The following is a 13,299-nucleotide window of genomic DNA, read 5'->3' as shown; positions in this document are numbered from 1 at the left end:
GGCGCGCGTTTCGTGGTCTGTCTCCCGGACGCCCCGACTCTTTGTGTGGCCTGCCCGGCCCCCGGCCCTCTCTGCCCTGGGTCCTCTGTCCCTTTGCCATCTCTCCGCAGTCTGTCCGCCCCCGCCCGTCAGCCTCCGTTTGTTCATTGGTATTTATCTGCTGTCTGTCTCGGTCCGTTCGTTTGTCCGACTGTCTTTGTCAGTCTGTGGCCTCTCCATCTGTCATTGTGTACAGTTCAGGGTCTGTCCGTCTGTCCGCCCGTCCGCCCGTCCAATGAGTCCTTGTCTCCGCACATTCAGTCTGGCTCAGGCCGACTCCTGGCACTTCTCCAAGGAGCCCCAGACCCGCCCCTCTGGGCCCCCGGGCAGAGTGGGGAGTGGGCAGGAAGCCCCTGTCTGCCTTTCTGAAACACTGGGAGAGGTCTGTGCTGTTGCCTCCCCCGGCCCAACTCTGGGCCAGAAGACCCAAGAACTGAGGGAGGGGAGGGTGTGTGTGTGGGGTGGGGTAGGGTTGGGGGGGGAGGAGTACCCGGTCGCCTGGGCTCAGGGCCTGGGAGCCAGCCCGCCTCAGTTTTGGGGCTGCAGCCAGCATAGGGGAGGAGCTTCAGCCAGACCCCAGCTGAGAGGCCCCTGCCCCTTTTCCTTTTCCTAGCTCCCTCCTCTTTTCCTTTTCCCCTCATTAAATCTGAGGTTCATTCAGGCATGCCCCTCCCCCTCTGCCCCACACAAAGAGGAGCAGAGAGGAATGGGGGGGCGGGGGGCGAGGGGTCTGGTGGCTGCTGAATCCCAGGACTTGCCTTCTTTGTCCCAGATGTGTGTGTGTGCGCGCGCATGTGTGTGCATGTGTGTGTGCATGTGTGTGCGTTAGGATGGGGGTGAAGGGGTTACTTGCCTTCTTTGTCCCAGATGTGTGTGTGTGTGTGCGCGCGCGCGCGTATGCGTGTGCATGTGTGTGCGTTAGGATGGGGGTGGAGGGGCAGGAGCTGGAGGATCTAGAGAGTTACTTTATGGCCATTTTTTTGAGAATGATAGCTGTCCCATGGGTCCCTAGACAGGCTCTTGTCCTCTCTGGGCCTCCATTTCCCCATCTGTGAAGTGCGTGCCTGTGCACACACAGGAGGAGGAATCTGGAGCTGGTCCCTGAAATCCCTCCCCGTCTTAAGAAATCAAGGTTTGGGCTGGGTCTCTGGCCAGGAAGAGTTTGCTTCCTGATGGGGGAGGGAGCGTTTCCTAGGAGTTGAGCAGGTTTCCGTCTGGCTGGGGGTAGGGATGTTGAGGGGAGACTTGCCAATCTCCTGTGCCTCTCTCCCCTAAGGCTGTTGGAAAGATTGAAAGTGCCCCACCCAATCCTGGCGTTTAGTGCATGCTCAAAATGGGAGCTCTGGTTGCTATCATCTTGGAAAGGTGGGTGGAGATTTCCTCTGGAGCTGAGTGCTGGTCCTGAGTCATGGAATTCTACTGTGCTGAGACCGGAGGGCATCTGACAGGCTCCTCCAGAGGAAAATGAAGCGCAGAGTGGGTAGCTGACTTGTCTAAGGTTGCACAGTGAAAGGATGGGGAACTGCACGGAGGATTGAAGTCTGTTTTGTGATCCAGATTTCTTCTCCTGTCCTAGCTGCCTGAGGGACAGGGCTGCCCAGGTAGACTAGAGAGTGGCCCTTAGTGAGCATCAGATATCTGCAAGGAACCGCCTTTCAGTGGCCTCCCTTGGGGGTTCTGACCTCTGACATTTACTGCACACCTACTGCGTGCCAGGCACTGTGCTGCGCCACTCACTCATGCCATTTCATTGGTTTCCCCTCAGCCCTGCGACATAGTTATTCCGTTTGACAAATAAGGATACCAACAGCAGCTACCATTTACCAATCCTACCCTAGGCCCAGCACTCACTGCCCAAAGCTGTCCGGTGGTGGCACAGGCCCAGCACTATAGTGAGCAGTTGATATATCTTCTTTCTCTTTCTTTCTTTCTTTCTTTCTTTCTTTCTTTCTTTCTTTCTTTCTTCCTTTCTTTCTTTCTTTCTTTTGTGTTTTATTGATTTTAGAGAGAGGGAAGAAGGAGAGAGAGAGAGAGAAAGAGGAGAGAGAGAGAGAGAGAAACATCAGTGTGAGAGAGAAACACCGATAGGTTGCCTCCCCTACCTGCCCTGACAAGGGATCAAATCTGCAACCTAGCTAAGCGCCCTGACTGGGAATGGAACTGATAACTTTTTGGTGCATGGGATGACACCCAACCCAGTGGGCCACACCAGCCAGGGCTGATACATGTCCTCTCAGGTAATACTCACAATGACCCCAGCGAGGGAGCTCATATCATTCCCATTTCACAGAGGAGGAAACTGGGTCAGAGAGGGAAGATGAATCCAGAGAACGGACACCGAGGAAGAGTCAGATTCTAGAATTCTCACTGTGTGCTCTAGCCAATATTTATTCCTTCTGATAATACCACTCATTGATTGACATCATTAGGGTTGTATTTGTTAGATATCCATTTTAATATCTATCCTGATTCTTAAGGTAAATTACCAGCTCGTTGAAGACAAAAAGCATTAAAATAGTAAAGTTTACGCTGCGTCTGTTCTGCCCACGGTATTACATTGTGTAGTGGTTACTACTGGAACCAGTAACAACCTGTTTCCATGGAGATTTGCCCCGACGGCAGTGAAGTTCCCGCATCATTAGCGGGACTGGGTGGTGGGGAAGACTTCTCTGCCCTTCCATCGTGAAGCGTGAAGCGTTTGCAGCTGCCCCTCATGGTTCTCTCTCGGCTGGAGCTGAGTCCTGGCCTGCAGGAAGTGAGATGGGCCCACAGAGGGTGGGAACCGCCAGGCAAGCCAGCGCACGATAGATGGGTGGTGAGCAAATATGTGTTTAGGGAGCGCCTTCTATGTGCGAGGGCGTGGGAAAGGCCTTTGGGTCAGACTGGTTGGACTGAGATCCTGGCTTGGCCTCTTCTCAGCTGCTGGACCGTGGGCAGTCACTTCCTCTCTCTCCTTGTCTGTGAAGTGGGAGAACCCTGGGACCTGCCTCTCACACTCTGTATTAATGGGACTGAGGTAAACAGGCCGACACCTTTAGCATGAAGCTGGCTTGTCATGGCCACTCTGTAAACACCCCAGGGTGGTAACTTGCTTTAGGCCACATGCAAGGAAGTGGTGAGGTGGGTCGAACCCAGGGCTGTCTGACCACAGGGCTTGGGCTCTGAGCCACTTCCCTATCCTGCCCAGGAGCCCATTTTATGAATGAAGAAACTGAGTCCCATGGAGGGGAAAAGAGACTTGTCTAAGGTCATTCTGCAAGTTGGTGGCAGAGCCCTCTGTTCTTAGCACTGCACGGGGTGAGTAGTTGTGCTTGAGTAGTTTGGGGCTGACCTCTCCTCCCTGTGTTCTGTCTAGTACTAGGTTGGCTCATTCACATCTCCTTGCTGGGACCATTATTTAATCTAATGATGGTAAAATAGATAATGTAAATTTTACTATTTAATACTGTTTTAGTCTTCAAGGAGTTTGTCATTTATTTTAAGAAACATGGTAAGTATTAAAATGGGCATTTGCTAAATACAAGCCTAATGGTATCAATGAGTGCTATTGTCAGGAGTAAATATTATTGGCTAACACACACACTGGGAATTCTAGAGTCTGACTTTTCCTTGGTCTCAGTTCTCTGCATTATTGAGAACCACCCCCGACTCTCTCCCTCTGTTCCCAAAGAGACTGCACCCCGTTCCCTTGATCTGTCTTCCACTCTGTGGCCAAGTGACAGCTCTAAAGTGCAGATCTGGCCCCAGCCAGTTTGGCTCAGTGGATATCGTGTTGGCTCGTGGACCAAGGGGTCCCGGGTTCAATTCTGATCAGTGGCAAGGGCACGTATCTGGATTGCAGGCTCAATCCCTGGCCCTGATCGGGGCACAGGCGGGAGGCAACCAATCCATGTGTCTCTCTCTGTTTCTCTCCCTCCCTTCCACTCTCTCTAAAAATCAAAGGAAAAATATCCTCAGGTGAGGATTAACCACAGCACCAACAAAAACAAACCCCAAAACTAAAATGCAGATCTGATGTTGATCTGTTCTTTAGCAATGGTTCCCCTTTGCCTGCAGGATACAACCCAGACTCCTGGGCATGGCCTGCGGGACCCTGGCCATCATCTCTGTCACCATTTTAGCTTCTTTTATTGCCCCCAAGGGAGGCCACTGAAAGCTACCCTGAAAACACAGCGTTCCTCTTAGCTTTGCATATGTTATTTCCTGTGTAGGAATACCCTCTCCTTCCTCACTTAGCTGACTTACTACTGTTCCTTGAAAACTCTCTGTCCCCTCCTTTTTTAAAAAATTACTATAGTAAAATATACATAATGTGAAATGTACCATTTTAACCATTTTAAGTATACAGTTCAGTGACATTAAGGACCCTTCACATAGTGCAAGCATCACCACCATCCATCTTAAGAACTTTTTCATATTCCCCCAAACTGAAACCCCTTATCCATTAAAGAGTAATTCCTCACTCCCCTACCCTCAGTTCCTGGTAAGCACCATCCTACTTTCTGTCTCTATGCATTTGACTTCTCTGGGTACCTCATATGAGTGGGATCCTGTGTGTTTATATTTTTGGGTTGGCTTACTTGACTTAGCATAATGTCCTTAAGGTTCATCCATGTTGAAACATGTATGAGAATTCTATTCCTTTTAAAGGCTGAATGATGTTCCATTGTATGTGTCTACCACATTCAACAGTCGAAGGGTTGCTTCTGCCTTTTGGCTGTTGTGAGTAATGCTGCTATGAACATGGGTGTACAGATATCTGTCCGAGTCCCTGATCTCAGTTCTTTGAATAATACCCAGAAGTGGGGGGGACCAGTTTGTTTTAAACAAAACAGCTTTCAACTGTGGCCCCCGCCCTCTGCTACCTACTCTACCCACCCAGTGCCCCAGGAATGGTTCTACGAATCTATGTCCCTGGCTCTAGCGACAGCCAGGAGAGTGTGAATGCCTTGGTGACAGCCTCTTTCCGCCATGCCAAACCACTGACAGCTCCAGGGCTGTCTAGCTTGCCTGGGGAGGTAGTGAGCTCCTTGTCAGTGACAGTGTGCAAGCAGCAGGGGATATAGCCAGCTGCCTTACTGGTGATTCTGCATCAGAGGCTGGATTGGTCGAACGCCAAGCAACCTCCAACTGGAAGACTCTAAGACCAGGGCTTCATAGTCTCCACTCAGAGAACCTGCCTGGTGCTAAGGCTGCCTTTGCCCTGAGTGCGCTTGGTGGGGGTGGGAGCTGTAATTTTCGCGGGGGAAGTTTTATAGTCGCCTGGGCCTCTCACATTGCATCATAACCCTGGGCCCAGGCTGCTCTGCGGCCTAGTGACTTTCATCTTTCCTGTCTCTATAACGTCCATGCAGTAAGTGGGCCACCACTGGCCCCTGGGCATTGAGGTCATTTGCAATCTCTCCAGATTTCTAATAATCTCATAAAACCTCAAGCTTTGCACCTATTTTATTCCCGCCCCCCTTAATTAAACATTTTTATTTTTAAATAATAAAACCAACTTTATTGAGGTGTAATTTAATTATATTTAGTTACATGGACCCATTTAAGTAGCACCTCCCCGTCTGCTCCCTTTAGCAGAGATAGCCAGCTCTCTTAGGGAGTGCCATGATGTACTGCTGAGCATTTATTTTCAATTTCCCCCTGTTATTTTCCTGGGGTCAACAAGTGCCACAGTGGACTTCCGAGTGTGCGGCGGGTGGGCGTCTGCCCTTCCTCCCTGGGCTGGTACATCTGTAGGAAGAGGTTCTTGTAGGAGAGATCCCCACAGCGGGCAGGACTGTCAGAGAGCATGAATGTTTCAAGGCTGCTTCTGAAGCAGCTGGAGGGGGCCAAGGGGCGGGGGGTTGCGGCTGGCGTGAATTTTTCTCTCCTGACTTGGTCTCTCTGGCCACTGCTGGCTCCGGGAATCCTGAGGTTTCAGGTGTCAGTTACACCTGGATTTTGATCTCCAAAAAACAGTGAATTGAAAGGCCAGGCTTCCTGACTGCATTGGGGCGGCTTTTCTTACATCTCAAATGTTTTAGGTTGAAATGGCAACAAGACGGAGCCGGGCCCTGCCCTGGGCACTTGGGCACCGGTTCCTGAGGTCAGTTGGCGCTGACCTCCCTTGGTTTTCTCTGGCACCGGCGGGACTGTGGTCATCACTGGAGCCTTTTGAAATGACGCCAGGCTGCCCATACAATCATACGTCCGTGAGTCCTTGGTGCAGAGAAACCCGAGCCGAATCCCAGCTCCTGAGCTCCCTGGCTCTGCGACCTTGGTCTTGTTTCCTCTCTGAGGCTCCGTTTCCCCATTTACACATACCTTATAGTGTCAGTGGGTTTAATGTGGATACGATGCTGCCCACAGTGCCCGGGACCGAGGGAGAATTCACTCTGCATCGGGGAAGCTGGCACTATCATGACTTGAAGCTCAACACAGCTGTCCACTGACTGTGTGACTTCTGTCAAGTTTTTTTTTTTTAAATATAGTTTATTGATTTTAGAGAGGAAGGGAGAAGGAGAGAGAGAGAAACATCAATGACATGAGAGAATCATTGATCGGCTGCCTCCTGCACTCCTCCGACTGGGGATCAAGCCCGCAACCCGGGCATGTGTTCTTGGCCAGAATCGAACCCGGGACCCGGCAGTCCACAGGCTGACACTCTACCCACTGAGCCAAACCAGTGAGGGCATGCTTTTTAATTTCTCTGAGCACAGTTTCCTCATGTGTAAACGGGAACTAGTAGCCAGCTTTGTCTGATGGCCAGAGTGCTCTTGTGGTTGGTTTACAAAACATTTTCCTGGCACCTGCTTGCCTCCTGAAACCCAAAAGGCGGCCACGGATAGGAGCCGGGGCTTGAAGTGGGGGCTGTGGGATCCAACTCCAGCTGCGGGCTGAGCGAACTGTTATGCTTTGGACATGAGGGAGAAGTCACTCTGCAAGCATTTCCTTTAGCATTCGTGTCCTTGGCTTTGCAGGTGGGAGTTGGGTGAGAAGGAGCAGCTCAAGTCTGGGGGGGAGGGGGCAGGGCACTTCAAGCAGAGCGTGCCTTACGCCCAGGACCAGTCCAGAGATCGGGGTGCCGGGTCGCAGAGGAGCAAGGTCCCCTTTTAGCCTGTTCTCCACAAAACCGATCATTCAGCATAAGGCTGTTCCAGTCCCTCCTGGCTTCAAACTCCTGAGTGGATGCCCACTGCTGCCCAGGCCCTGCCATCCTCATCGACCTCACCACTCACCGCTCGCTGCCTGTCACGAAGCTTTGGGCACAAGGTCCTTCTTTTCGTTCCTCCGTTGCCCAGCTCCTGCCTGCCCCAGAGCCACCCCGGCTCTGTTCCCCGGAGCAGTCTTCTTCTCCGTGGTCAGGAGAAATTGTCACTTCTTCAGGGAAGTGACGCGCCACCCCCAACTAAACTAGGCCCCCATCTGTCGCCGAGGGCAGCGCGCACGTTTTCTTCTTAGCGCTCAAGGTGTAGTGATCTGTTGAGTGTCTTTCCTGCCCTTGGGAACTCCACGAAGGCGGGGCTCTGCCTTTCTGGACTCTGAAGTGCCTGGCTGAGGAGCTGGGGCTGTTGGGAAGACAAACTTCCGCAGGGGCTCGGCAGGTGGGCCCGGCTCCCGGAGGGCTGAGGCTGCTGGGGCACCGCCTGTGACTGGCGTGGCATCACCAGCCCCTGAACGGTTTCCGTCAGCCCCAGAGTAGGAAATCCCAGCTACTCCCAGGTCTTCATTCCATTCACTCAGCAGGTGTTTACCAGGTGCTTGCTGTTTCCTGAGGTTGTCATATGTGCCTGGTGCTACCCCGGAACAATTGCATTCTTTCACCAGATGGTCACTGAGCTCCTACTGTGTGCCAGGCACTGTTCGCTTTCTGGGAAAACCACAGTGAGCAAAAAAGACAGAAATTCCTGCCGTGGGGGAGCGTACATGCTAGACTTGGGAGGCAGACAAGCATAAGTAAACTCTGAACCTTCACAGATGATAGTAAGTCCTATGGAGGAAAGTGAAACAAGGAAAGGAAACTTCTATCTCATTCTGACAACTGCCCTGTGAGAAGTAGGTGCCCTCTGATTCCGGTTTTGTAGAAGAGGACGCTGCAGTTCAGAGAGGTTGAATGAGTTGTACAAGGTCACAGAGCTAATCAGTGATGGAGCTAGACTTCTGGATTTTTAAGCATTTATTTTTTTACTGCTCTGCCTCCCCCCAAGTAAGACACAGTGTGGCACAACTCTCTCTCTCCGAAGCCACGGTGGCACCTGAGGTTTGAATCCGGGTTCTTTTCCTTGCTGGCGGTGTGACCCTGTGTGACCTGGCCTCTTCCAAGCTTGGTTTCCTCAGCCTCCCCCTCAGGCTTGGAAGTTACGTGGGATCACACTGGCCCGGGGTTGTACAGGCGGCTCGGTGCAGATCTGGAGGCATCGAAGGGGCAGTGGTGGGTGCTGCGTGCTTGGGCATGGCGGGGAGGGGAGGCAGAGATAAGGGTGCTCTCCTGCCCTCCCTGCAGGCCTCCTGCCTCTGTGGCTCTGCCCCCTGCATCCTGTGTGGCTGCTGCCCCTCCAGCCGCAACTCCACCATCAGCCGCCTCATCTTCACGTTCTTCCTCTTCTTGGGGGTGCTGGTGTCCCTCATCATGATGAGCCCTGGCGTGGAGAGCCAGCTCCACAAGGTGAGCAGCCCGCAGAGGGGGAGGGTCTGGGTGTGCCCAGGGAGCAGCCTGGGGGGCCTGCTGCTCAGGGACCAGGCTTGGGGTCCCAGCTGACCAAGAAGAGGTGGGCAGGTGTGTCCCCGGCATTTGTTCAAGTGGGAGGGAGGGTTTGAGCCTCACATGGGGATAATTGGTTCTCGTAAGCCACAGTCTCCTGGGAAAATCATATTAATCATTATTGCCCCTAAGACTCTGGCCCCAACAAGCTCTCCCCTCTTTAATGTGCAAGCCCAGTGTGGGGGTCCCAACTCTCCCCTTCATCCAAGTGTTTTGTGACCCGGCATGCACCCAGTGGGACACTGAGGCCAGTGGTGTGACACGTTAGTGGGTACACAGGCATGAATCCCGGGGGAGCGGGAAATGCAGCCTCAGAGCCACCTCAGAGATGCCAGTCAGAGTCTCGTTTCCAGAAGAACCTCAGGGAATCTGGTGTAGGTGGTGGGTGGAGGGCATCTTGGGAAATCCTGCCTTAGACAGCGCCATGTGTTCCTGAGGCTGTGGGCAGGATGACAGGGAAATAAACAGAGTAACAAGATGTAACTAGACTGTCTGTTTGTGTGGGTGGGTACGCCTAGGACTTCTGCCCCAGGCGTGGGTAGCTATGGGGATGGAGTGGCAGGCTCAGCTCCTTTCTAGGCCCACCCCTGCTGGGAGCGCCTCCTCCTGGCCCCACCCCCGCTGGGAGGGCCTCCTCCTGGCCCCGCCCCTGCTGGGAAGGCCTCCTCAGGGCAGGCCTTGGCAGAAGCAGGCCCAGGGAGGATGGGGCCATCAAGCGGCAATGTCTGTCCCCACAGCTGCCATGGGTGTGCGATGAGGGGCCCGGGACCACCGTCATCCTGCAGAGCCATATCGATTGTGGCTCCCTGCTCGGCCACCGTGCTGTCTACCGCATGTGCTTCGCTACAGCAGCCTTTTTCTTCCTCTTCACCTTGCTCATGATCTACGTGCGCAGCAGCCAGGACCCCCGGGCTGCCTTCCAGAACGGGTGAGTGCTGGGGAGCCCCCTGCACCCCGTCTGGTCCCTCCCGCAGTGGCGCCCCCTCCCCTGCCTGTCTCCAGATATCCAGACCCTACAGCACAGAAGGCAGCTCATTTAGTGTGTTCCGTTTCTCAGATGAGGAAACTAAGCTCAGAAAGCGCAGCAACATGCTAAGGCCACACAGCATTTAGTGACGCAGATAGGGCCAGAACTTGGGTGACGGACCACCCTCACCCCTACTTGGCCCTTCCCTCGGTCCCTTGGAGCTTTTTCTAGGGCCAGGACAGATTTCCTGTGCCATCAGACCATGAGAAAGCCCCTCTTCACCTCTCCCAGTACCTGTTTTGGGGGGCGGTGAGCTTCTGGGGGTCAGCTCTATTCCTCTAACCCTGCTCCACTGTCCTGTCTGTCCTAAACCCCACCCCATAGGTTTTGGTTCTTTAAGTTCCTGATCTTTGTGGGCATCACCGTGGGTGCCTTCTACATCCCCGATGGCTCCTTCTCCGACGGTAAGCACCTTGGTGGGGAGGGTTGGAGACCACCAGGAGGGGCGTGGGGTCCCCAGTGGGAGGAGCGCTGGTGGGGCTGCTCTGTGTCCTGGCACACAGACCACAAGCTGCTGACTGGGGCCTTGGCTCCTAGTCAGGAGACAGCGCTCTGGTCCGTGGTCATATGGCCTTTGGGCAGCTTTGGGGAGAGGGGGACGGAGGTACCTGCCCCACGCTGACCCGTGCCCTGCCACACTGTCTCGGTGCATGGCTGGGGGCTCTCTGAAAGCAGGGCTTTTGCTTTTCCTCAGTGTGCCAGTGCAGGGCTTGGCACAAATGATTGTTGAATGAATAAATGTGTGTGAGAGGGAGCCCACGGGACTGTGCCTGCCCCAGGAATCCCAGGGAGCCGGGTGGGTCAGGGGCCCTGGCACCCAGGCTTCTGCCCAGGGCCAGACTGGCTCGCCTCACTCCCCTCTTCCCATCCAGTCTGGTTCTACTTCGGCGTCGTGGGCTCCTTCCTCTTCATCCTCATCCAGCTGGTGCTGCTCATCGACTTTGCACACTCCTGGAACCAGCAGTGGCTGGGCAAGGCCGAGGAGTGCGACTCCCGCGCCTGGTACGCAGGTCAGTGCCAAGGCCGGCCTCTGGGGGGAATCCAGGGGTCTCTGAAGCTTGATAAGTGCCTGGAGGGCATCTCGAGCAGCCCCTGCCTTGGTGCAGGAATTGGACTGTGCAAGGCAGAGGGTGGGAAGGGTGTGTGTGTGGGCAGCCGATTCCAGGGCAACTTCAGCAGGTCAGAGGGGAGAGGAACTGGGGAGGCCTCGGAGGGTCTAGTTCAGCGGTTCCTGAGGAAGGGGCCGTGCACAGCCAGCCCCGACCAAACTTCAAGTGACACTTGGTCTTTGAAACCCCGTGGCAGAAAGGGTCCCAGTTCACTGAGGCGCGGGTTTGGTTTTCAGGCCTCTCTGAACTTGCTGTCTCTCCGGCAGCCAGAGCAGGCGTCAGCAGATCCCACACATACAGCTCACTTAAAAAAAAAAGTTTTTATTGATTTCAGAGAGGAAGGGAGAGAGCGAGAGAGATAGATCATGAAAGAGAGTAACCAATTGGCTGCCTCCTGCACGCTCCCCACTGGGGACTGAGCCTGCAGCCTGGCCATGTGCCCTGACCAGGAATGGAACCGTGACCTCCTGGTTCATGAGTCGATGCTCAACCATTGAGCCACACTGGCTGGACCTAGTTCACTTTTTAAATAATCATTTTGTATTCATTGTACTTGTTTATTTTATTATTATTTAAAAAATCTTTATTGTTGAGAGTATTACAGACATCCCCTTTATCCCCCTCCCCATTCATTGTCTTTATTTTTATGATTTTATTTATGGAAAGTGAATCATTTTAGCTCAGGATGGGGCCAAAACTCACCAAGGTGTTGGTGAATGATGGAAGTTTAAGAGGCTTCCTAATGACTATTGTCATTCCTTGGATGACGAAGTGGAGGCTGGCTCAACAAGCCCCCTGGAGGGAGTGGGGGTCCCTGTGCCTCCTGACCCCCCCGCTTGTGCCCTCCTGCCCAGGCCTCTTCTTCTTCACCTTCCTCTTCTACTCGTTGTCTATTGTGGCCGTGGCCCTGCTCTTCGTCTACTACACCGAGCCCGACGCCTGCTACGAGGGCAAGGTCTTCATCAGCCTCAACCTCACCCTCTGTATCTGCATCTCCATCATCTCCGTCCTGCCCAAGGTCCAGGTGAGGTCGCCAGGCTCTGCCCGGCCGGAAACCAGGCCCGCTGGTGTGTGGGATGTCTTGTGGGAACCTTGGCATCCTGGGGCAGGGCTGGTGGTCACAGAGCCTTGGGCTAAGAGTGGGGGCTCCCCAGTCAGCCTCCCTGTGTTAGAGTCTTGGCTCTCACATCTACATTTCAGGGGTCTTTGGGAAAGTGCCTTCACCTCTCTGCGCCTCTCTCTTCTCAAATATAAAGCGAGGACAATAACACCTACTATTTGGGGGATTGAGATCATATTTGTGAACACGTAGAACAGTGCCTGGCATATAGACAACCATCAGGCACTGGCCAGTGTTATCATTGTTGTTACATTTTTTAAATGTAAATTGGGAGGCCATCCCTGAGCAATGATTCTTAGGCACCCCAAGAAGCAGTGTTAGGAGGTGCAGTTCCAGTTTCTAATCCCAGACCGTCTGGGATAATGAATGGGGGTTCCCAAGTAATCGTTTGCTCTTCAGAAAAAAAAAGCCTCCTGAGTCCAGTGGTACTTCCCAATTTGGGACCTCAGCCCACCAGGGGATTCCAACGTAGCTTAGGCAGTTCTTAGGGGTCTTTAGCAGAACGTTTGGCAACTTTCTGGTCAGAGCCTCCATTTCCCATTGAGAAAACTAAAGCCCAGGGAGGGTGATGCCCTGTCCCAGGTCACACAGCAATCACTTTCATGCAGCAAACACCTCTTGAGCGCTCACTGTGTATCAGGCGCCCGTCTGGATGTTGGGGATACGGCTGTGAGGAAGGGGAGGAAGAATAATTATAATAGCGAACAGTTAATGCCATCGATCATGTCATTTAGTCCTTGTACCATCATTGTGCCCACTTTACAGATGAAGAAACAGAGGCTTAGAGGAATAAAGAGACTTGCCTGAGGTCACACGGCTATAAGGGGTGAAGCTGGGATTTGAACCCAGGCAGACTGGCTCCAGAGCCTGTGCTGTTAGTTACAGAGTTTAGATGCATATTTTCAGGGGTGTGTGTGGTGAAGGGTGGGAAAGAATAAGCAATAGACCAGGCAAAGTAAGGTCGTTTTCGATGAGTGCTATGAGGGAAGTAAAAGGGTAGCGGGTTCAAAGGTAGGCAGGGCCAGGGTTGCTGTAGGCAGGATTTTCAGGGCCTTGTTGCGGGTCCTGTTTGAGCTGAGGCCTGAAAGCTAAAGAGGGGTGGCCCGTGCAGGGATCCGGGAAGGGAGATGTCAGGGAGAGGGCACAGGGAGTACAGAGGCCCTGAGGTGGGAGAGGGCTCAGCACGTTCCACAGGCAGCGAGGAGGCCACAGTGGCTGGGTGTAGGCAGCAGGAAGAGCATGGGAGGGGATTGGGGGGAGA

At 53.6% G+C, this 13,299-nt stretch overlaps 1 protein-coding gene across 3 annotated transcripts in view; it reads left to right on the top strand.

Moving 5' to 3' along the window:
- Positions 1-13,299, top strand: part of SERINC2 (serine incorporator 2) — a 23,773-nt gene that overhangs the window by 3,112 nt on the left and 7,362 nt on the right. Inside the window, exons 1-6 of one of the 3 annotated variants that reach the window (XM_006767041.2) lie at positions 7,987-8,004; positions 8,525-8,686; positions 9,520-9,710; positions 10,134-10,213; positions 10,682-10,819; positions 11,773-11,942. In XM_006767041.2, coding sequence (XP_006767104.1) covers positions 7,999-8,004; positions 8,525-8,686; positions 9,520-9,710; positions 10,134-10,213; positions 10,682-10,819; positions 11,773-11,942 — 747 coding nt within the window. In that variant the 5' untranslated portion in view covers positions 7,987-7,998. Of the gene's footprint in view, positions 1-7,986; positions 8,005-8,058; positions 8,077-8,524; positions 8,687-9,519; positions 9,711-10,133; positions 10,214-10,681; positions 10,820-11,772; positions 11,943-13,299 lie in introns of those variants that run through there. The other 2 variants (XM_006767042.2, XM_006767040.2) reach the window with 2 other exon arrangements.

This window comes from Myotis davidii, unplaced genomic scaffold (genome assembly GCF_000327345.1).
Source record: "Myotis davidii unplaced genomic scaffold, ASM32734v1 scaffold1422, whole genome shotgun sequence".
Lineage (NCBI taxonomy): Eukaryota > Metazoa > Chordata > Mammalia > Chiroptera > Vespertilionidae > Myotis > Myotis davidii.
Note: the sequence above shows the minus strand (reverse complement) of the source record. Positions and strands in the feature narration are given on the sequence as shown.